The sequence below is a fragment of the Dermacentor albipictus genome, chromosome 2 (genome assembly GCF_038994185.2).
Source record: "Dermacentor albipictus isolate Rhodes 1998 colony chromosome 2, USDA_Dalb.pri_finalv2, whole genome shotgun sequence".
NCBI lineage: Eukaryota > Metazoa > Arthropoda > Arachnida > Ixodida > Ixodidae > Dermacentor > Dermacentor albipictus.
Genome location: NC_091822.1, coordinates 166,762,789 through 166,785,877, shown reverse-complemented (window position 1 = coordinate 166,785,877; position 23,089 = coordinate 166,762,789). Strand labels below are relative to the sequence as shown.

At 46.9% G+C, this 23,089-nt stretch overlaps 1 protein-coding gene across 2 annotated transcripts; it reads left to right on the top strand.

Moving 5' to 3' along the window:
* Positions 1-251: 251 nt before the first annotated feature.
* LOC135910609 (carbonic anhydrase 2-like) lies at positions 252-17,458 on the top strand. 2 transcript variants are annotated; one of them, XM_070534379.1, is made up of 7 exons: positions 252-1,133; positions 3,403-3,444; positions 6,144-6,323; positions 8,595-8,749; positions 11,191-11,283; positions 15,688-15,918; positions 16,503-17,458. In XM_070534379.1, the coding sequence occupies exons 1-7, from the start codon at positions 1,049-1,051 to the stop codon at positions 16,683-16,685; spliced, it is 969 nt and encodes a 322-aa protein (XP_070390480.1). In that variant the 5' UTR covers positions 252-1,048; the 3' UTR covers positions 16,686-17,458. The 2 variants fall into 2 exon arrangements, with proteins under 2 accessions (XP_070390480.1, XP_065298693.2); XM_065442621.2 differs by having other exon boundaries at positions 256-1,133; positions 3,400-3,444.
* Positions 17,459-23,089: the final 5,631 nt, after the last annotated feature.

The following is a 23,089-nucleotide window of genomic DNA, read 5'->3' as shown; positions in this document are numbered from 1 at the left end:
GTTCTCGAGACAAAGGCAATCGGCAGCAACTACGACCGGTCCGAGGGTAAAAATAGAAAGTGCGAAAGTGGGGCGGCCGGACGTTCGCGCGTAAACGTAGTTGCGTGCACCGTACCGTATACGACCACCCGTCGAGATAATCAGCGCGGAAAGGGAATACGCAAACGAATGAAAGGGGCTTCAGAATTAACGGAAGCAGACGAACAAGGAATATAGCGTCGTCTGCACTTCGCGTGCATAAAAACCGTCTGGAAATCTGCGTTAACAGGGCCAGCCGTAGGGCGCACTATTTCTATCCGCTGCCCGAACAACTCCCTCACGATGTTTATCTCTGAATACGCAGGCTTGTTCGTCGATCTGTAAGGTTAAAGCAGCGAGAGAACGAGACGTCCTCGGTAGCTGGCAAATCCAGGGAAAGTTGGCCCTAAACTTGGCCGGGCAGCCGAATGCGGGACTATACTTCCTGTCGCGCGAGGAGCAGACGAAGCGCGTCGCCCGCTGCTGCGCGCAACTACCGGGAAGGGGCGGCTCGCAGGCCTGCGGATTCCTTTTGAAACGTCGTTTGAGAACGGGCCCCCTCTGCATGATGGAAAGGAGTTGACAAGCGCTCCACTGCGCATCTGTTGCCGTCCAGCTCTTGCGGCGGTGCGCATAGGCAAATCGCGGCGACGTTTCTATTCCTTCCCGTCCATTCTGTACCCTTAAATTTGCTACGTAGCGCCTGCGAACAGCTGCATAGGTGCATAGGCGCAGGAAAGAACAGTGCAGTGGACCAACGGCTGTCATTTAGGTGTTCTTGCGTGCTACTTTGCGGTCCAAATAGGCTCTTGTTTTTGCCTCTTGCGCAGAGACTGGTTCACAGTGCCACCTCGCTTGAATTAGGTTCGCGGCGAGCGTGGAATAGAAAAAAAAAGCTATACATATAATAAAACAGGGCGAAGGACAAAACACGGCCAGGCCCCTGCGCGCTGGCGGAAGACGGCCCACTCAGACAGTCGAGGCTTGCAGAACGGTATCGTGTCGAGCGAGGACGAGTACCTTCATTGCCATGGCTTTTCCTGCTAACGAGCGAAAGGGTTTCGCGACATGGTTTCTTTGCTGCTGCTGGTGGCGGCTCCTTGTCATCGGCGCATGTGAGTACTGCTGGTACCTGTGTTACACGCGAGAGCGAGGTTAAAAGCTATTGAGTGTCTAGTACCTTCGGTTTCCTAACGGATTTATAGGTGAAGTTGGTGCTGCACGTGCGTTTTAAACGGTAACAATGCGGCCGTGGTTTTGGTGAGCTGCAGTGAGTGTGGCAAGTTTGCAAATCACGATGTCATATCCGAAGGTTTCGTTAGCTGTTTGGAAGTGCGAGAAATTTCATTAACTACATTAATAGACGTACGTCATGCGGAAGGATGTTACGTTACTTAAGACATCGTGTCTTAAGACCCGCCACGCTGCTGAACACGAGGTCGCCGGTTCGATTCAGGCTGCGGCATGCAGCCCTGTTTCGACGGGATCAATATGAAAAACCGTCCGTGTAATGTGCACTGGGTACACGCTTAAGAGGTGGTCAGAATTAATCCGAAGTCCGCCAGTATGGCATGCCTCATAATCAGATCGTGGTCTTGGCACGTAAAACCTCAGAATTTGAATTTGGCGGTAACTACTGTAGAATTGACGGCTGCGGTCGTGCTATGTTCACGTGTATATATATTCACATAGTTTTTAATATGCACATATCCGGACAGACAAGCCAGGGTAGTCAGTATCGGTGAGATGACCGATAAATCATCGATAAGCGAATGTCAGTGACGATGAACAGTAGGAATTCGGGGTGCAGAGGACGAAATAAAATAATCAGGCCAGCTCGTTTTATTCGCTCCATTTGTGCATATCAATGAAAGGTTGTGAGGAAAAGCGAATGATTATACTTTTTAGTAATCGTTCGATTAGCTTCGCGGAGCAGCATTTCATCACTGTGGCCAATTACGTCTTTGAGGGAAGTAATTATAATCTATTGATTTCTTACTACTCTGTGAAATCTGCCAGGACTCAAAGTTTCTTGATGTGAATATTTCTGAAGTTGTTGATTCTCGTACATTGTTTATTACAAAAACGCCATGGTGATGGTAGCTTCACCGAGTGCGTCAAATTTGTTCGCAACTGTAGTGCATCACGTAAAATATTTTCGAGCAATATCATGATCGCTTATTTCGACGCGCGCGTGTAACTTCGGTGACGAAATTTGAACGCTCGCTTAACTTGTGACGTTAAATTTCACAGATACCTCACCAGGTACTATGGGCGCTGTGCACTGCGCTCTATCGTTCTCAAATGAAAAAAAAAAATAGTCACCGCCCAAGCGCTCCATACAGCTGGTTAACCAGCGAAGCTGAAACGTGCGGCCCCGGTGTTCATCACTGGGCTAATCCCGACGGTTTATTAAACGACGGCTTGGTAGGCTGCCGGATCCTCGGTGCGCAGTTGCTGCTTGCGCTCGGCTGCACGAGCTTGTTCTTGTGCCCGTGCAGCAGCATCGGCACGGCGCAGACGAGCTGGTTCCCGCTTCTGCTCGCGGCGTTGCTGATCGAAAGCTGCCTGCTCCTCAGGCCTACCTATTTCGCAGCCGGAGAGGAACTTCTGAGCGCGCGCTCGGCAGCGGCGGAGAGCAACGACGTCACTACTGGGACAGCCAATCGCGCGCCTCTCTTTCTTTTTTTTTTCGCGCATGCGCATGGGGTTGCGCCGGAGGACTTTTCGGCGTACAGGCGACAGACGGACGAATCGGCTAGCCATATACAGCTTCACCGTAATAAATGTGGGGCTTTCAAGTTCCGAAACTGCGCAGTCGGTATACCGAGGGACGCCATAGTGCTGGGCTCTGGATTAATTTTTAACACATGGAGGTTCTTTAACGTGCACCCAAATCGTGGCGCGCGATGCGTCCTTGCTCCGTCTAAATGCACATCGCGCCGAGGACGGGAATCTAACCCACAACCTCGGCAGCTCAACGCCATTGCCACCGAGACACCGCGCCGCAGGTTCATCAAAGAAAGCAGAACAGAAAACTATACAGATCGCTGAACAGCACAATGTGAAGTTCTTCCTTGAGGTTCGCGACATATTAACGTGCTTGATTAGAACTTAGGCGTGCGTTGCACGGCTTCCTGCTGGTGTACAAACGGGTTTACGGCTAAACAGAATTAATCAGTGAAAGTTCGTGCACTTTTTGTGTGTATGTGTGTGTTTGTAGTTGGACAGTTTCGTTCGCGTTTCGTCTTTGCGAGCGAAAATCGCGGCAACGCCATTCCTTGTCCTTTAACGCAATCGGAAAGCATTTCTCTCTCTCTCTTTCTCTCTCTCTCTCTTATCGCGTGCTCATGTTTCCGTGTTTCGTTTTTCTTCCGTCAGCAGCCGGAAGTCACAAAGGCGTCGGCTGGAGTTACGGAGGGAAAGGCAAGTGCTCCGTACTTTTTGGTGCACGCACACATCGCCTTGAACGGCTTCGGATGACGCGGGAACAGGCGTAACTTAATTGAGAGGTCACTGCCCTGTAGTGGACCTAAATGCTGGGCAGGAAGCTAAACGGAAGCGGTGACGATGATAACGACGTCGCGAAGTGAACAGATGGATGCGACGCTAGCTCAATTATTGGTGCTATCATTAACGTTAAGTTCGCGACCGGGAACAGTCATTTCATGTTGTTTCCAGTGCGAACGTAGGTCAAACCACCCTCGTTGGTACGTGCCATACTTAAAAAACAAACAAACAAACAACATAAGATACAATACGTTCCTGGGCCAACCACGGAGCTGTACATAAGGAATAGAAAAGCTATTGGCAATGGGTTCAGGGAAGTCTTATATCTGAACTACTGTAGGCACTGTTCTTTGATCGCGGTAACTGAGTGGTTAGCGAGTCGGCCTGGTCACTGAGTAACCACTGAGTAAACTGATAATGCACATACGTTCATTATCAGGATAAATCTTGAAAATTCAACTTCAAGAATAGCAAAAAGAAGACGTACATGTACGAGAGGGAGAGGACGCTTGTCCTGTTGTTCTCGTTCATGTCTTTTATCCCCTATTTATGAGCTGAAATCATAACTAAATAGCCCAGCAGCTCATTTTAGAAGGTTTAAAGGGCAAGCTTACGAGCCCGTTACCATTCAGGTATACCTGCGACACTAAATTGAAAAAGCGTGTCGTTGCGTAGATAGCATATTAAAAAAAAAAGAAAGAACGCACATGCTTATTATTTTATTCTTCTTTAGTTGGAATGATCGCGGCTGGTGGAGAGACTAGTAAACCAAATAATTTTGCAATGGAAGCGTATTCAGGTGTTATCCAAAGCGAGTAGACAGGCGCAGCGTAGACAATTAGCACCAAACGGTACCCACTGCCGAACGTCATATGTGAAACAAATTTGAGTGTGAACGACCGCGGCTTCACCTAAACAGTCCATGGCTCCCTGTGTCACACATCTTCATGTTCGCTATAGCCGGGATAAAAGTTATCGCACGTTTGTTTCAGCGTCATGCTTGATTGTGCACAGTTGGCTGTTGAAAGTATTTGAAAACCGTCGAACAATATTCGTGTTTGCGAATAGCGACTCTACAAATAGAGGACCGAACCGGATAGGACAATATTGGATTCGTTCCTCGAAAAATTTCGAATATTCTTACACCCCAGCAGTCTGCGGCAATGTTCGTGCAAAGCCGCGGGCTATTGATTTGTTTGTTTGTTTGTTTGTTTGTTGTTTTTGTATCCACCGTCTAGCAGGTGCGTTCAGACTAAGAAAAGTGGTTAAGAATTGTAGGAGTAAAGAGCAAGGGCAATAGACCAGGACAGAAGAACACAAACGACAGGACCGGTGCCATTCAAGCATGAACCAACTAGTCCAAGAAAGTGTTTCACAAGAGTTGTAGGAGTGAACGTATAGTGTGAAAGACGAAAAAGAATATATATTGTAGGGACAAGCTATATTGTAGAAAACTAAGCCAACTTTAGCGCTCAAACATCCTCGTGCACAAATTCAAGCTGTCGCAGCTCATCCGTAGCAGACTTGTCTATATATAGATGTATATGTGATCGATCGATCGACAAGATTAATGTGGACGGGGACGCGTACTCAGCAACTGTCCTCCTGTCGCTTACAGGTGAAGCATCTGCACAGTGTACAAAAGTGGAATCCTGGCCCAGCCTTGTCATCCCTTCGCTCCCACAGGAAAAAAAACTTTCACTGTCAGTCAGTTTTGTCAGTTGTTGTGGGGCTACAGCTATTGTTCGAGCTACGAAGCAGGCTACTTAAATTCCTTGTCATTGTTTGTTGGCTGGTTGGGATTCCTCTACGAGCTTGCTCATAGTTGTTGTTGTTGTTGTCGTCGTCGTTGTTGTTGTCATTGTTGTTTTTGTTGTTGTCGTCGTCGTCATCCTTTTCGTTCTCGTCTTTTTAGTTGTTGTTGTTGTCTTTGTTGTGTTTTCGTTGTCTTTGTTGATGTGTTGTTGACGTTGCTTTTGACGATGCAGTTGTTTAGCTGTTGAGCTGCCCTGTGCTGTCGCGAAATGTAAAGATTCGCGTTGAGAGAGCCGTTCGAGCGGGCAATGCCGAGTTAGATTACGTTGCTCACTTTTGATTTTGACCACGTATTCAGCTTAATCTTGACCACGTACTTTAACGTGCATTTAAACCTAAGTGCACGAGCGTATTCGTATTCCTTTCTCACCCAAACGTGGCCGCCGCCACTGCTGGTATTGAACCTTCCATGAACCTGGAGCTCACTAGCGCAATGTCCCAGCCCTGAACTGTATACCGAAGTACTGTGGCAAGTAAAAGACCCCAAAAGAAAAATAAAAGAAATAAAGGATGCGCCTTAGCTGGGAAGCGCACGTATAGTACTATTCTTGATTAGAACTTTGATGGGCGTCGTGCAAAGCTTACTGCCATATTTCTTCTTTTTTTTCGATAGTTCATATGCGCGATAGTTCATATTACGGCCGATTTTGAGGTTCGAAGCCGTTTGTTCCGGAATATCCATATTCAGTTCGCCACGAAAATTCCCCCATTCCAAAATGCCCCCTGTTTTAACACACCCTGTAGTTGCGATGTGCGGCACCAAGTATATGCCGTCACGTGACCGCCATTGGTCCACGCAGGAACTGACGAGTGGGCGGAGCTTCCCATGGGCGGGATGAACCAGTGTGGCGGCAAATTCCAGTCACCCATCAACATCAGAACGCACGAGACCAGGTTCAACATCTCGCTGGGCCTGCTCCAATACTCCGGCTACGGAAAAGACCTGCGGGACGCCTTCGTCGTGAACAACGGTCACACAGGTAACAAACGAGAAGAAAGGGGGTTAACCGAGGGACCCGATTTTTTATTAGTCATATCTTCAGAAGCCAACAAACACTGACACTAAGGACAACGTAGGGGAAATTACTCGTGCTTAATAAATGAAACAAACAAACGATAGATTGATGGAAATGAAAGTGCATGAAAAAGCGGACTACGATCCCAGAAACTTTCGCATTCCGCGTGCGATGCTCTACCAATTGAGCTACCGCGGCGCCGTATCCCCATCCACTTTCTAGGGTATTTGTGTTTCCTAGTAGAACCATAGTATAAAGAACCAACTTGTAAGAACCCTGGGAGTGTTAGCCAGCGCCACCACTCACAGACCTTGGCGGCGGACGTGGAACATTCCTTCTGCCGCAGGCGTCACGAGGCAGTGATCTTTATGGGTGAAGGCAACTGGTCAATAAACCCCCACGTGCTACCTGAAGGCACCAATGTTGCCGTATTCGAGACCCTCGTTATGCAATAAACTAGAAGAAACGGGGTTAACCGAGGGGCCCGACACAGGTATAGGTGACATATATAGTCGCAATAAAAATGGCTGTGGCTTAGCTAAGGTTAAGCCCAGGATGCGAAGCATACTAGCCTTTATTTTAGTTGTTGAACCACTGTTTAGCCTGGTGAACTGCTGTTGCTTGGCTATATTTGGTTCGGCTAGACGAAGAAAAAATGGCCAGGCTTAGCTTGGTTAAGCCAAGAATGCGTTGCATATTGCGCGAGTTGGGGCCCAGCTTTTCCTCCGGCTGTCGTGACGTCACGTCACGTGGTTGCGCTAAAGGTCAATGATGGCTGCCCGGCCGCGCCCAAGGGCTGAACTGAGTGATTGCAATATGCAACGCATAAAAATAGAAGCAACTTAATAACAAACATAGCACACTTAAAAGAGAATAGACCCATATATGAGACGCGCAGCAATGAACAATGGCTGATACCCTCAATGGTGGCTGCCGGGCCGCGCCCAAGGGCTGAACTGAGTGATTGCAATATGCAACCCATAACAACTCATGAAGGCGAGCGCACGAGCTGAGACCCGGCTATGTAGCTACGCGGCCGCAAGCGAGCGCACGAGTTGAGCCTCCGCTTTTGCAGCTGTTATGACGTCATATGGTAGCTACGCGGCCGCGCGCAGCGCAGCAAGGAAGAGCGTGGTTGTGCGGCTAGTATGCTTCGCATAAAATGCTGCCACCGCGGCGGCTCGCTGCTCGGTCGCGTTGCGCCTTCGGTAAACGCATACTTCGTTGTGCGCGCCTATACGTGCTGAGCTACTGTTGAGCTCGTTGAACTGAGCTAGTGTTGCCTATACGTTAGTACTTATCTAAGTATAGGGAGATTAGAGAGTACTTATACTGCTTGCTTTCGGCGGCAGGAACACAACGCGAGAGAACAACGCACGAGAAGAAACTATGCGGCACACGTTGTGTTATTACAGTTGGGTCGCGAATGATAGCAGAATTTCGCGCCGAATGTGCTCGAAGATTACTCCTCCATGTGGACTGCTCTGTGCGATCCTCTTATTTTTAAACTGTTCGCCAGGAACCGCACCCTGTATTGTAAATATATACTTCAAACAACAACGACAACAATTTGCACCATCTCAGAGGTTTAGACGGTCTCATTGAAAGGACGTACAGCGGCCTATTAAGTTATAGGCTCCGTCGGCAGGTTACGTTTCGGCAATGGCGAAACGATCGCACATTTCACGAGAGGAGGCTTGATGTAGTCAGAAAGGACGACCGTGTAGTTGCCGCACGGCGCTGCAGTTTGCCTTGACGTCATGATCTTGGACAGTGTCCACCCTGGTGGTGTTAACCGTTTACCGGCAAGTACGAACTGCATTGCATGTCAGAGGAACTGGAGGGGCAACCAAGAAAATTTTGAGAACGTTTCCCTCTCCTTAGAGGCCCTAAACACGAAACGAATAGCTTGAAAATCGTGACGCCACGTTGAGGTATACCGGCAGTGAGGTTTCCGCGCGAAATTCAACCGAAAGGGAAGTTCAACGTTCGTTTTCGTCAATAACAATTTCAGCTGTTTCCCACCGATTAAAAAAGTATAGTTTTGACATAATACGTACCGCGGACGAGTCTAAACCAAGCTAGTGTTGCTTTTTTAGTGTCCCTTTAACGTTCTAGCTGTGGGAACCGATGTTGTGGTTTGTGTTCATTCATGCAGAGCTATTACACGCTAACGGTGTTGCATGTATGCGGACGTGGGTTTCGTTCCCCAAAACACGCATAACGTGTACGCAGTTTTGGTGGCGGCCCCGAAGGGAGGTAGCAGCGCGACAGTGACTGCCAAGGGCCTGCCCGGCGTGTACAGGTTCAATCAGTTCCACTTCCACTGGGGATCCAACTCTACGCTGGGCACCGAGCACCATATCGACGGTGAAGCCCACGCCATGGAGGTGAGTCCGTCAAGGACTCCTTTAACTGCGAGCGCTAGGGATCGGTTCAACTGTGACAGAAGTTTGTCGTTGAGTTTGTCGTTGTCTCTCAGAAAAGTTATAAGCGTCTTCGTAGTGCGGGACACACAAGAGGCACTATAGAACTCGGTTCACGTACGTGCTGTAACTCAAAGTACATGGGATCCCTGTGGTTCTAATTGCTGTTGTATTACCTATAACGGGAGACATGCTATGTAGCTATCACATCACTAAACGCATCCCAAATCTGTTTGTTCCTTCATTTAATGCGAAAGAAATTAATGTAGCAGGAGCGAAAAAGATTGAACATATTTATGGGATACCTTTAAACCGTTACGAACAGTTGCTGAAGGATAGTGAACAACGAGCTTGCGTTTTTACAGCTAAAAAGCCGAGATATAGCAACGCGGACGAATATTATAGGCATTACTGAGGGATTCTAACGCATAAATGTAAAGAAACTACAGGTGTAGTTAAATTTAAAGGTGTATAGTCTTCACATTATACAATGGGCGCTCTTGTTCGCAGAAGAGCTCCGAAATTTCCACGTATAGTCAGGAAACTTAACTTGAAAGAGACGTTCTTGTGCGAGTTTTGTGCTAATGACACATTTCTTTTGCCAATAGTGCGAATCGGCATCATTCCGGACATAATGGGGTAGATAGCCACATATTCAAGTTCGGAGACAAAAATGCAGGCGGAGGGAAATCAGACGCGAAATTACACAATTTAAACAAAGAAAAAAATGCAACTAAACGTCATGCGAAAAAAAAAAGTAAAATGCTGTCACATTGAGAGAGAGAGAGAGAGAGAGAGAGAGAGAGAGAGAGAGAGAGAGAGAGATGAGAAAGGCAGGTAAGTTAACCGGAAAATAAATATCCAGTTTGCTACCATGGCTGCCACATAGATTTGACACAAGTCTCATAGAGTGCCCCAGCTGACGTTAGCCAAGCTGTTAAAAGAGAGAGAGATTTCAGAATTGCGTTTCAAGGTATGACTATAAAATTTATTGTCAGAGGAGTTGGTGAAGCTTAACAAAAGTTTCAACAGCGCCAACTAAAGACAACAGTGAGAGCATGACCCAAGGACATGGCATGTCCTTATGTCATGTTCTCCCCCGTGTTCGCTAATTCGCGCAGTTTAAATTTTTGCTACGGCATTCGGTAGTCAGACCTCTGATGAGCACCGAATGCATTATAATCCTATCTTCAAGCAATTCGTTCTACTAAATATTTCTTCTTTTTCTTTCATTAAACAGCTTGGCTAACTTTAGCTGGGACACGCGGTGCAATAATGTGCAAACACGCGCTCCAATGTACGTGGTAAGAAGAATATACTCGAAACAACTCCATTCCACATTTATCCTCTCTGACTGTCTGCACGATATGCATGCGCGGAAGAATACGTAATCTTCTCACATTATGTGCATGGTTACTTGCCAGCATATGTCTGCCCCCTTGAAGGACTCTCAAATGAAACCGAAGTGCATTTACCCACAATGCCCAGGCGCGCCAACGAAGTGAATTGCGGAAGACTTCTTGCTTCGACATGACAAGGCCACGACTATCGCGCTCAGGAGCGTAAATCGGCTTGTGATTGTGAAGGTCGCGCAATCCTGCAACTTACTCTTTATTTTTTTTAAATACTTTGCCTGACGTGACGCTTGTTAGACTAACGGTCATATATGCAACCGAGTAATGGCATGCAGCCGTGAGATAATGTCGGAGATTATCGTCAAGCCGTAATTTCGTCACACCGAGAGGGAGAGAGAGAGAGAGAGCAAAGAGGGAAAGGGTAGGGAGGTCAACCAGACGGGCGTCCGGTTTGCTACCCTACACTGGGGGAAGGGAAAGGGGAACAGAAAGAGGAAAGCGGGATAGAGGGAACACTTTATGTTCACGCAGCAAAGCACCTGGCAATCAGTCAAGTAAAAGCAATTAAGCGCTCCGTCGATACGTTAGGCTGCCGTCATTCTCCTGTCCGAAGCTAATCTTGGTGCACAGTTGGTGATGCACGTTGAACCGAGCCTCACAACGTAAGTATACCGCGGTCAGCGGGAGACGATAGACTGCAGACGTAAAAATCGCCCTGTGGAATGGTCGCAGATTTGGTTGTGCGTATCCGATTGAAACGCAATGGTAATTAGTATTGCATTTAGTGCTAACGTTTCGGTTTACGGCATAAACCTGATATGTGTTATAGTTAAAGACTAATTACGCTGCCCGGCTAAGCGCATTCCTACAAAAGTCCACCACTGCAGGTGCGACGCGCGTAATAAAACCATCCTGTGGCTGAAATCAAGGTACCCCAGCACGTGATCCTATTCATACAAGGCGGGCATCGCATCACTTGTCAATACCGGATTGTCTGTTATTAGTTGTCAAATTGTCACTCAGTGTTGCTGCTCGCCTGCTGTGTTTCAGATGCACCTGGTACACACTAACACGAAGTACGCCACAGCTGAGGAGGCCTACAGACACCAGGACGGTCTCTTGGTCATCGGCGTGATCTTCAAGGTACCGTCCCCCATCTATAGTGTATAGTAGTCGTTACTGCTTCGTAAGCGCGAATCATTTGCGTAAGCTGCTTTGTAGGCCAAGGATTGAGTTGTAGGCCAGGTCAGAGTCCGGGAAAGTATTAAAGGGGGTGGGGGGTAGGTGAAATCCGCTCATACATGACAAATAAGTATATGACAATGCAGAGGTCGTTGCAAAGGATCCGTTCAAGACGACGCACCTCCACAGGCGCCCTATCGATGTCATCGCTTTCTCCACTGCTTCATCGACCCTCACGGCTTAACTTTCCTCTCATCCTTTTTTTTTTTCAGAGGAAAGCCAATGTTTGCAAGTTTATATGGCCGATCAAAACTACTATCCTTACTTCGTATAGCTGTCTATTAATTTATTATCGCAATCGATGCCTCACCATTCGGGCGAAACTGCTACTTCTTTTTTTTTTTGCGTCTGAATTGGCGTTCTGTTATTCACGTTATTCGAAGGTAAAGTATGCCCTCCTCGAAATAGAACCAATCTACAAGAACCTCACGTTCGCTACACTTCCATAGCCTGTTCTTTTTTATGAAACAGTCTGCCCGTTTAAAAAGAAAAAAAAAATCGCGCTCTCTCTCTCTTGTATCTTTCAAGCATGCGCCCCATCTGTATAGCGTTACAGACCTGCGCGACCAGCCGTATACACTCGCCAGCCAATGAACCAATTGTTCATGATACTGAAGTTCGGTACAAGGAGGAAATGTGTTTTATAACACGTGTTACGCGTTGATTTCTCTACTTCCCGTACGTGAGGATCGCTGGTTCATGGGCTTAATTCACAAAACTTTTCGTTAACAAGAACTGCTTGCCGCTCGCTGCCCACCTCGTCTGCTTTTATCTGTACAGGCTGGTACTGATACTGAGAGGATACTGACGGGCTAGTTGGTGAGCCACGATGCTGAAATAGCGCACTTACATCTGACACGTACACGCACGCATAAAAAGGACATACACAGGCGCTGTACTGCAACTATACTGCTTTATTGCTCAAAGACCCGCCTTTTTGTATAGTGTCCCTCGAGAAGCGCGCGTGCTCTGATGGCAGTGAGGCGTGAACCAGACCTGTGCAGAGTAAAACGCACACACAAGAAACACAAAAACAAAGCCAACATTCTTGGATTTCCACTTTATGAATAAAAAAGTCCCTTTGAGCAATAAAGCAGGAGTCATTTCTACGGGTGCATGTACAGGCGCCCAAATCTTTAACTGGCGTGCGCGAGCGGGGACTTTTCCGGGCGTCAGCGCCGTATGACGGGGCGAGGCTGGAAACAGCCTAGCAGACGATTGGCCCAGCTGAGCGGGCTTTGTCCGCATGCGCTTAGCTTCAGGCTGTTTCCAGCCTCGCCCCGTCACACGGCGCTGACACACCGAAAAGTCGCCGCTCGCGCACGCCAGTTAAAGATTTGGGCGCCTGTACGTGCCAGATGTAAGTGCGCTACTTCTAATCACGGCTGGTACTTTTTCTTAGACGAACAGCTTCGTGAATCTGGGCGCTGTCGTTTGTGATCCTTGCGTTGCGCGCTTGCTTTTCTCTCGCGACGGTTCGTGTCGACACCGGTCGACACTTCGGGAATGCCTCCCGCGTGCTTGACTAGGAATACGATGATGATGATAGTGATCTAATTAAAGGAAGGACGCTTGAAAAATTGGAGGACGCTTAAGCTTCGCCTTCAAGAGTGGAACGCGAGAGCGTTCCCGTCGACCCGCCAAGGGGTGTAAGACAGTGGGCTACGGCGCAGCGACTACGCGCCCCGCATCGGACGCGGTGAGCGTCGAGCAGCGCCGCGTTCGGCGCGGCAACGAAACGTGCGCCTGAGCAAGCGACGCACGCCTGAGCCTTAGAAACAGCTCGTTTCTAAGGCAACACCGCAATGACTAGAGACACTTTTGTACCGCTTTGAAGCATCGAACTCGTGGCTGACAACAGGTATCGCACAGTATGAGCGTTAATCTCAAAGTCTTTCTTTAAAGTCCGTTGGAGGACATCCCAAAATAGGATGGCGTCGGTGCAGCTAATAAAACAATATTCAATTGTTTCAATGTTCAATTGTTCAATTGCCTTACAAACAGCTCGTTTCTAAGGCAACACCGCATTGACTAGAGACACTTTTGTACCGCTTTGAAGCATCGAACTCGTGGCTGACAGCAGGTATCGCACAGTATGAGCGTTAATCTCAAAGTCTTTCTTTAAAGTCCGTTGGAGGACATCCCAAAATAGGATGGCGTCGATGCAGCTAATAAAACAATGTTCAATTGTCTCTGGTACATCACAAAGGCGACAGTTAACAGAAGAGACAAAGATACCTTTTTTTTGTAACCATGCTTTAACCGGTATGGTTTCACTATGAACTTTATAAAAGAATGTTTTGCAGCAAGGGGATAAATACATTTTGCGAACTCGCTTTAGCACATCGTGGCCTGGCAAGTTAATGTATATTGATCAGTAAAGTGGAGGCGGAAATAGCATGGATAGTAAGTTTTTGTACAACGTTTTGCGCGACACAGAATACAAGTATTCAGTGGAAAACCGAACTGTCAGGAAACGAACCGCCAAGTAAACTTCTTGCATGAACCCCCACAAGCCTAAGCGCGAAGAAAAACTTGAAGAAACAACTAAATCAGGTAATGCATTAACAAGTGTGACTTGCATGTATGAACGAATTACAGGATGGGAAGTATCGCGAAAAAAGAAGAAACGAGACACTATCTGCCGCACATAAAGATGTACTAAGCCCAGCCCACCTTCGCTAACAGGCCTAAAAATATTGTCTCGCCTCATGGGCTCAAAAGTTGAAGACCATACGAAGGTTGCAAAGATGCGGTGAAAGCGTTGGATGTATAGCCTAGCACAATGGATAACTTGCAATACATAGAAAATTTTTGTTGCCAAGAACTTATTGCAGGCTTCGGCTTTCCCAAAAATAGAAAGTCGTTGTGGAACGCATGTCTGGGCGTGACTTTGCAGTACCGAAACCCGTTCTTTCCAATAGTGTGCGCTTAATTTATATGCGTCTAGCGGCACGCCAAGATACTTTGGCGGGACATCAGTCCACTTAACGCCTGCAAGCCAAACCATAAGCCTAAACTTTTTGAGGAGTTCATTCGCGCTCCTGATACGCTGCCAAATTCTTCTATTTTCGATACTACTTTTTCAACACTGGACTTATCCGTGCAGAAGAACGCTAGATCGTCTGCGTAAGCTAAGACTTTAACTTCATTACCCAGTATATTGAAGCCATGGATGTTGCTCGACTGAATTACGCTTAAGCATAGCGGTTCCAGGTAAAGAGCGAATAGTAGTGGGGACATCGGGCATCCTGATAATCGGGCAACCTCTGATAATAGTGCACCTTTCGATATGTTTTTTGTCATGGGAATGCACAGTTTGTGGAAAACGCGAATGATGGACCGCAACGCCGAAACGGTTGTACCTACAAGGGCAAATTTCATCCAGATGACACTACACCTAAAGCAGGTTTATGATGGACTCGGTGTGCAACCGGACTGGTACCCTATTTTGGTGAGGTGCTTATCCTTGCCACCCTTCTAAAATGACACGAACGTTTCTACTCACAGTATGAACGCTGCCTCTTCTGTGTGACTTTCATTGTGCCCTCCATTCTCTGACTGTGCAGAACTGGTGAACGTCCAGTTGAATGCAACTATAATAAATACCATGAAAGAAAGAAAAAAAAAGAACTCGTGGCTGAGTGGTAGAGTCTCCGTCTCACACTCCGGAGACCCTGGTTCGATTCCCACCCAGCCCATGTTGAAAGTTGTTTTTTATTCATGAAGTGCCTGCAGGGATTTATCGCTCACGGTCAACGCCGACGACGCCGACACCGACGCCGACGACACCGGCTTTTCTGCGACACGAGCTCCTTAACGCTGTCGCGTTAATACGATCCTCGGGAGCTGCAGACGCGTGTACCTCTCAGACACCGGCGCAGAGACTGAGGCGCGTCCACAACGGCAGGTTTCTTCTTCTTTTTCTTTTTTGCGCACGAACTATAGAGGGACAAATGGCACGTGACGGGACGGACACAAGCGAGCGTGTGTCTATCCGGTCACGTGTTATTATCGTTCCCTCGTGCTTGCGCAAAATCTGCCGTCATGCAACGCAGCTGTACTGACCGACTCGCCGCCCCTCCCCCCAAAAAAAGAAAAAAAACAGTATACCTCCCAATCGTCGAGTGGCTTTTCCAACATTGGCAATGGCAGCGTTCGCGGTAGCTTTGCAGGGAAGGTGTAAAACGAGGTGTGTCAGCGCTCACGTTTTGTGTGTGTGTGTGTGTGTGTGCGTGCGTGTGTGCGCGTGTGCGTGCGTGTGTGTGCGTGCGTGTGTGTGAAAGAGCGTCGGCGTCTTCGCAGGTCTATCGGCGCGACAACCGAGCGTTGAACAGCGTCGTCTACTCGCTGGACCGCATGATCAAGCTGCGGACCAAGCGAGCGAAGCTGTCCAAGGCGATCTCACTGTCGGACCTTCTCCCGAGTAACCCGAGACAGGCCTACTTCTACAAGGGCTCCCTCACCACGCCCCCCTGTGCCGAGGCAGTCACTTGGGCGGTGCTCAAGAGACCGGCAAAAATAAGCGAAGAACAGGCAAGTAAAAAAAAAAAAGATAATGTAACGATTGAAGTGTACAGTGGAGCAGAGCGCAGACACTTAGGTTTGAGCGTGTCCCCATCTGGAATACTTTCTCAAAGATTCCAAGAGTTTCTTCCACCCTCGAAAAATAGAGCGGTTTTTCAGGGACGGCCTGTATACATTCGCACGCAAACAGTCTGCATGCATAGCGCGAATTTCAGACAACTGTTCGCTGTAATTCGGTTAAAGAAATTGCAGTCAGTAAAAGTACGGGGATTTTTTTTTTTCGACGGCAACGCTTTCTTGTGGAGAGGAGGGTGCCAGCTAGTGGCGAGGGGCCGGTCCCCACATTGCATGGGATGCGCGTTACGTTTATTTTTTCTAGCTAGGTGACGCTGAGTTTAGTCGCGTCTATTGTGGACCGTATAAAGTTGCCTCACTCACTCACTCACTCACTCACTCACTCGCTCACTCACTCACTCACTCACTCACTCACTCACTCACTCACTCACTCACTCACTCACTCACTCACTCGCTCACTCACCAAAGTGCCTTTCGCAGAATGTCAGCCGCATATTTAGCCCGTGTTTTCTTCGCAGTTGAGGGCATTTCGTCACCTGGAAGCTGAAAGCGTGGACAAAGATGGCAAGGAGCGCTTGGTGAACAACTTCCGGCCTACCATGCCACTGCACGGACGGGACGTCTACAGGAACTTTCTGATCATCCCAGACAACGTTAAAGGGCCGCGGAAGGGAAAGGCTACGTTGGAGAAAGTGAGATAGGCTATATCGCTAAATCGCGGTTTCGAAACTCAGCGTCAGCATTCCTTCGGGGCAAAGGAGTGATTATACTTATTAGTGAAGCATTGGACAAGGCTTTCGATCTTTCGGATCGCGTCGAGACAGCTGCGCCAAGGGCGTCAATGGATTGCGCGATAGCTTGGCTTGTTTGATTGCGCTAAATTTACTTCTTTTATCAAAAAAAAAAAGAAAGGAAGAGAGTCCTAAAAGCGTTTGAAGGCCAACCTTTCGTAAAATGCATTCAGGCAGTGTACCGGTGTAGCTTAGTACGAGACTTTCGTGATACTTTCTTGGCTTAACGCTTCCTTTACGAGGGTCAAGCTGCTACGTCACCGCATCCATCAGCCCTGATGGTGCGTGTTGTCAGCGGTAACCGCTCGGGGTCAGCTGCTTCGTCTGCATGCTTGAATGATTCATTTATTTATTCGTCCATCTAGTTTAATGTCCCAAAGTAAAAACAGGCATATGGGAGACTCGATAGTGGAAGGCTCTGGATTGGCTTTAGAACATCTGGTGCACACAAATCTAACTATACGAACGGGTTTTTTTTTTCCTTTTTTTTACATTTCATTCTCACCTAAATGCGGTCGCTTTTGTCATGAATCGAACCCGCGACATCGCGCTCAGAGCTCCATAGCCACAGGGATGGGTCGGTTCATTCACTTAGCAATTTGACGTTGTGTATGGAAGCCGTCGACGTACTGTGTCTGTTGTCAACATTTCCAATCCACAATAAATAAATAAATATGTCATTAGACTCTGTGTTGTAACATTCCCTCGTTAGCTTGTAACTACAGGTACATTATAGCCACAAAGTTCAGAAACCACGCGACCTTGTAGTCGCTAACAGCACAGTCGGGCGGCCTGAAAGCTCACCATAACGAGATCGAAACAACCAAATTTTGACCGACCGACTGTTTCTGACGTTCTTTTACCGCACGTTGCACTCGAGCTCTGAAACGGTGCCTGTGTGCAGTTTAACGTTTCGTAAGCAGCTCGTGCAAGCACGGGCTACAATTAGCGTTGTGCAAACAGAACCATACGTGTTCTGCGCTGCGGATGCAGTATGTGGTTTCTCTGTAGACCCTGGTGTCTATAGAACGAGGACGCGTACTCGGGGTAGCCGTGCTTCTTCGGCTTGACCAATACGCATTACAACTATCGTATTGCCGCGGTACACACCGGAGACTCATACGGGAGCATCAGGACGGTGGCGACATCTTGGCGTGCTGCGTTGTTGACAAATTTGTATGGTAAGTGTGCAGCAGAATGACTGGGTCAAGGAAAGGAGGAGGCGTGGGCATGCTAATTAGGCGAGGTCTGAAGTGGCAAATAGTAAAATAGACATGTAAGGAGCATTTATGGATTAGCGGCACATGGAAAGGCAAAAAGACGTGACTGGGAGTAGCTTACCTATGGACAGGCAGCGATAGCAGAGATAAAAATAAGGAATTGATTGATTGCATTTGAAGCGATATTAAGGAGTTCAAGAAATCAGGCCAGGTGATGTTAGCGGGGGATATGACCGCGCACATGGATGGTTGAGACGAATATACTCACTACAACGGTTCTCTTGTGCTGGATCTGTGTGATGAACAGAACCTTATAGCACTTAGCAGGGAGAGCAAGCGTCGGGGACGGGTAACGTTGCAATGCGGAAACAGGCAGTCGTGTATAGACTACGCCTTAGTCTCGCAAATGGTCTACCAGATCAAATGACAATAGGTGAACATGGAAAAATAGCCTGGGTAACGATCGCAGACGTTTAGAGTTAAATTTTGCGAGAAATAGTAACACAACACACGAAGCAATAGCACGAGAATTTCTAAATGTGAATGAAGAGCAAATAACAGGCATCGCAAAAAGCATACGGAACGAAATGGAGGCTTTTTCTCTACAGCAGTCTGAGAATATAAGAAACTGGTAGACGTTATGCAGCAGGATATAAAACAGACACGGCAAAAAAAAAAACTGTTGGATTGGAAAGAGGAAACCACGTAAGTGATGGAACAAGACATTAAAGAAAGCTATAGAAGAGCGTAGGCGGGCGTCTAGGGTTCATCGGGAAGCCACAAAGTCTGGGATTACACGACGAAGAGGTGCCCCTTAGATGGAACAAATACCGAGAAAAGAAGAGGGTGGAGAGTGGGCTCGTGCAAGAAAAAATTAAAGGCGCAAGTGAACGTTGAGTGCATTACATTCGCAAAAGAGACAAAGGCGCCCCAAAGAGATTCTGGAATCATATAAGAGAACTCGGAGGTCCAACTAAATATGTGCAAACGGCTATAAGGTAAGGCGGTAACGTATACGAAGGAGACGATGCAATGCGGTACATCACAGACGTTATTAGGGATAACTTAGACACGAAAAAAAGCGTTGTTCAGATTCAAACAGATCCAGCAACAACAGAGAAGCCTGAGAGATCAAAATTTAACGTAGAAAGATATTATTGGAAAAAGAAATCGGAAGAAAATATCTCTAATAATACGGCAGTAGGGTTCGATTAAATCTCGATACAGCTAATCAAAAACCTCGGTCCAAAGAGCAAGACACTGTTGACTAATGCCATAGAGCAAGTGATTAGAACGAAGAAAATTCCGGTTGGATGTCGTGAAAGCAAGCTGAACCTCATCTACAAAGGCAAAGGTGATAAGGATAAGACAAGCTCGGGCAGGCCAGTTACAGTAACGCAGAATGGTCATGCAAGCCATAAATTTAGCACTGTAGATGTGAGTGTAGAAAAACAATGTACTAGGGTAACCGCAGAATGGGTTCAGGCGAGGCAGTCGCTTAGACGATATTTTTGTACTAACTCAGTGCAGAGAGATTTCAGTAGCTCAGAATAGACCTTTATCTATAGCATTTCTAGATATTAAAGGAGCATATCACAACGCCGACAGGAAATTGTTATGCGATATTTTTAAGAACGAAGGCATATAGGACGATTTCGTGGAGCTGCTGAGGGAGATATATAGGGACAACCGAGTACAAGTTGTATGGGAAATTCGAAAATGTAATGGAATGGTGGAAATTCACCAAGGACTAAAGCAAGGATTTTCTGTCCCCATTGTGGTTCATATGTGATGTTAAAGGCGCAGAAAGACGACTGAAAGACAGAAAATTAGGGATTGATTTACCCTACATGCGTAATGGACAAGTGATACAACAGATTCTCCCTGGACTGATGTATGCGGACGGCATATAGTGCCACTAGAGGACAATAAAAGAGATTTACGGACACTCGCGAATATCTGTGGCAATGCAGCGAGGAATCTAGGCTTCAAGCTTAGCACAGAGAAATCGGGAATTATGATCTTTAATGAATATACGAGTAATCACGTGGTGTCAATTCAACAGCAGATCATGCCCATAGTCAAGCAATATAAGTACCTCGGCGTATACATATACGAAACAAATGTTTACTCAAGCACCCACCAACAGAATCTGAAGACAAAGGGGAAGCGGAATGCTGCGATAATGAAACGCAGATCACTATGGGGCCACATTAAGTATAAGGTGGTGCGTGAAATCTGGAAAAGTGTAATGGTGATAGCGCTAACGTTCGCAAATCCCATTATATGCTTAAAATCGGATATCTTGTCTGGGCTGGAAGTTAAACAAAGATCGATAGGCCGGTTGGCTTTGGGAGCCCACGGTAAAACCACAAATTAGGCGGTGCAGGGTGACATATGGTTTGAGCCTCTTTTAAAGTCAGAGAAGCGCAGAACAAAATTCGTTTTGAAGAAAGACTCGGAAACATGGCTGAAAAATAAATGGGTGGCTAATGTGTACGAGTATCTGCACGTGAAAACCGTGGACACAGAGTCGATGAAGTCAAGAAAGCTGGCAGCCAAGTGCAGTGTAATTCAAAGTGTCAATAGACGTCCAGGAGTCATCAGAAGGAAAGCGAGAGAAACAGAGACAGGTAATTGGATGCAAAGAATGTAAACAAGAAGGACCATGGAGATTCACAAGAATGGAGAAGAAAGAAATTAGCAGGGAAAATCTGTACGATAAGACAAAGGGCAGCGCCTTGCTATTTGAGGCGGGAGCCGGTTGCCTCAGGACAAAAACATACCGGAGCAAATATTCGCAGCAAGGTGAGGCATGTGCATGCCGCAGCAAGAATCCGGAGGCCACTCGGCACATCCTAATGGAATGCGAAGGGATTCATCCATAGAGAACCGTAGGTAGCGTACACCTTCCAGAAGCGCGTGGGTTTAAAGTGAACGGAAGCGTCAACTGGTGAGCAGTCGAGATAAGCAACAGACATTTAGAGTACTGGTTGAAAAAAAAAGCGGGGAAGAGATTGATACGACCGGATCTACAGTCATGGCTAGCGGCACAAGTAGATTTTGAAGGGAATAAAAATATGAAGGTGAAGTACACAGAAATGCTAGATAAAAAACATGTACAGCATACCCGAATAAATCAAGCGGGCTAGGTGACCATTTTTCACCACCCCGTTTCAAAGGGGGTGCCATTGTATCATCATCAGTCATCATCGTGGTCAGCCAATGGGCGCTGTGGTAGTCTTGTTACTATGAGAGATTATGTTCCCCTTCTTCCGTTCACCTATAAAGCTGTTGACAAGGACTTAACGCTTCGTTACGGACGAGAGTATAAGTGATATCTGTATTTTTCTTCAAATGCATGACTGCAGACAAATTCGGATTATGTATGCTCGGTGTCACGCGCATGGTGTGCTACTGTTTCATTAAAACTTATTTGTCGGCGAGTCGGTGCATACTTGATTTGACAAATGTAAACAGTGCTGACACATGCAACCACGAAGGAACAAGGACGAGACACAAGCACTTCGGCGCTTGTGTCTCGTCCTTTTTCCTTTGTGGTTGTATGTGTTAGCGTTGTTATATTTGTCAAATCACGTATGCTGCTGCCGAAATTACAATTGTTAACCCCGCCATACGGTGCGTAACACAGTAACACAATGCTTACGATAACGACGACACTTTTTGTCGTTTGGAAGAAAAGTGTTCCGCTTTTTTGAAGGCACTGTTGGGCTCCTCTGGTTCGTCAACAAAAAGTCGTGCGGCTCAAGGAGAGCGCAGAGTCACGATATATCGCTTCCAGTGTTGGTGGCCTCACCTACGGCAAGGCTTCTCATGTCTATGTAGACCCAATTCTTGCGGAAAACGCTGTGTAAAGGCTTCAAGCCTCCGATTTTGCGATCGTAAGTCAAAGGTGATCCGTACGCATAAGCAGCTGATCAGTGACTGGATCTCCTGCGAGCCTCTGCGTTTCTGATTGGATCTCTAGTTAAAGCTAGAAGAGCGAAGGCTGTATGGTTGTCTTGTTGCCTTCAAGGTCTTTCGACGAAACATCTCTTAATGCGCTATCTCCCGATTTAACACAGTAGTTTGCGCTGGGACTTTCACATTCTGTGGTGCCTGTTGTCGGGTATTTCTGTGTTTTAAATTATTCTTGCGAAATGCCCCGGTTAAGTTAGCTCTGTTTGGTGGCACAGGAGACACCGATGCCTTAAGTCCACAAAGTGTTCTGCAGCCGCTTAGCATGGTTCGAGCGAGCAGCGATGAATTGAGAAGTTGGACACTGTGTACTTTCTTTCGTCCACTTGAACTTGGCAGCGTGTTCAGCTCGTTTTTTCTTGATTGTGAAAAACTTCCATATACACACTTTTGACGCTAGTGGGCGTCATTATTTTATTGCTCTTGTTTTGTTCTTGTACCGTGCTTCGAATAAAAAGTATTATTAATCTGACCGTGGTTTGTGGCTTAATGGTATTAATTTAGTTGTACGCTAATGTCCGAAGCTTTGCGAACAAACTCGAGCAGGTGCATGGAGCTGGCTTCCAGTTCTGTTTGCAAGACGTCTGATTTCGCTTTGCGACACGGAAACTACTCCTGAGAAGTTTGAAGCTGCCATAGGATCTACATACCCGACTCTACCGACCGAGTAATATTGAGTTTCGAGGCGCCGGCATACTATGGAGGTTAGGTCAAGAATGCATGGGGTGGCAAGATGTAATAAAAGAAAAGCAGATGTAACCACAAGCGAAACCGATTATGATAGGATAAGACGAACTCCTCAATAAAACCTATTTGCTCAGCGGACGGAGAAGGAGGGTTGTGATTCGACAACTATTGTTTTTTTTTACAATGTTTGGAATTTGTTTGCGGTCAGAGTATTTATTGCCTAGTCAATCCCCGCCATGAGTATGTGCCATGGTTTAAAGACTCGACATGAACATCCTGTGACATAATCTTTCTAAGTTGAGATGAAAGCGAAGATCAGGAAGATATATTACACATTATTTGTAGTTTCTTGAAATAATATGTAAAGCTTTAGGTGCCCAATTCTTGGCCCATTCCCCAGGGTGTGTATGAGGCATGTTATAGGGTAAT

Coding starts and splice junctions, on each gene's coding strand:
- LOC135910609 (XM_065442621.2), top strand. CDS start 1,049: ATGGCTTTTCCTGCTAACGAGCGAAAGGGTTTCGCGACATGGTTTCTT. Junction 1,134..3,399: donor GCTCCTTGTCATCGGCGCAT/GTGAGTACTGCT, acceptor TTCTTCCGTCAG/CAGCCGGAAGTCACAAAGGC. Junction 6,324..8,594: donor CGTGAACAACGGTCACACAG/GTAACAAACGAG, acceptor ACGTGTACGCAG/TTTTGGTGGCGGCCCCGAAG.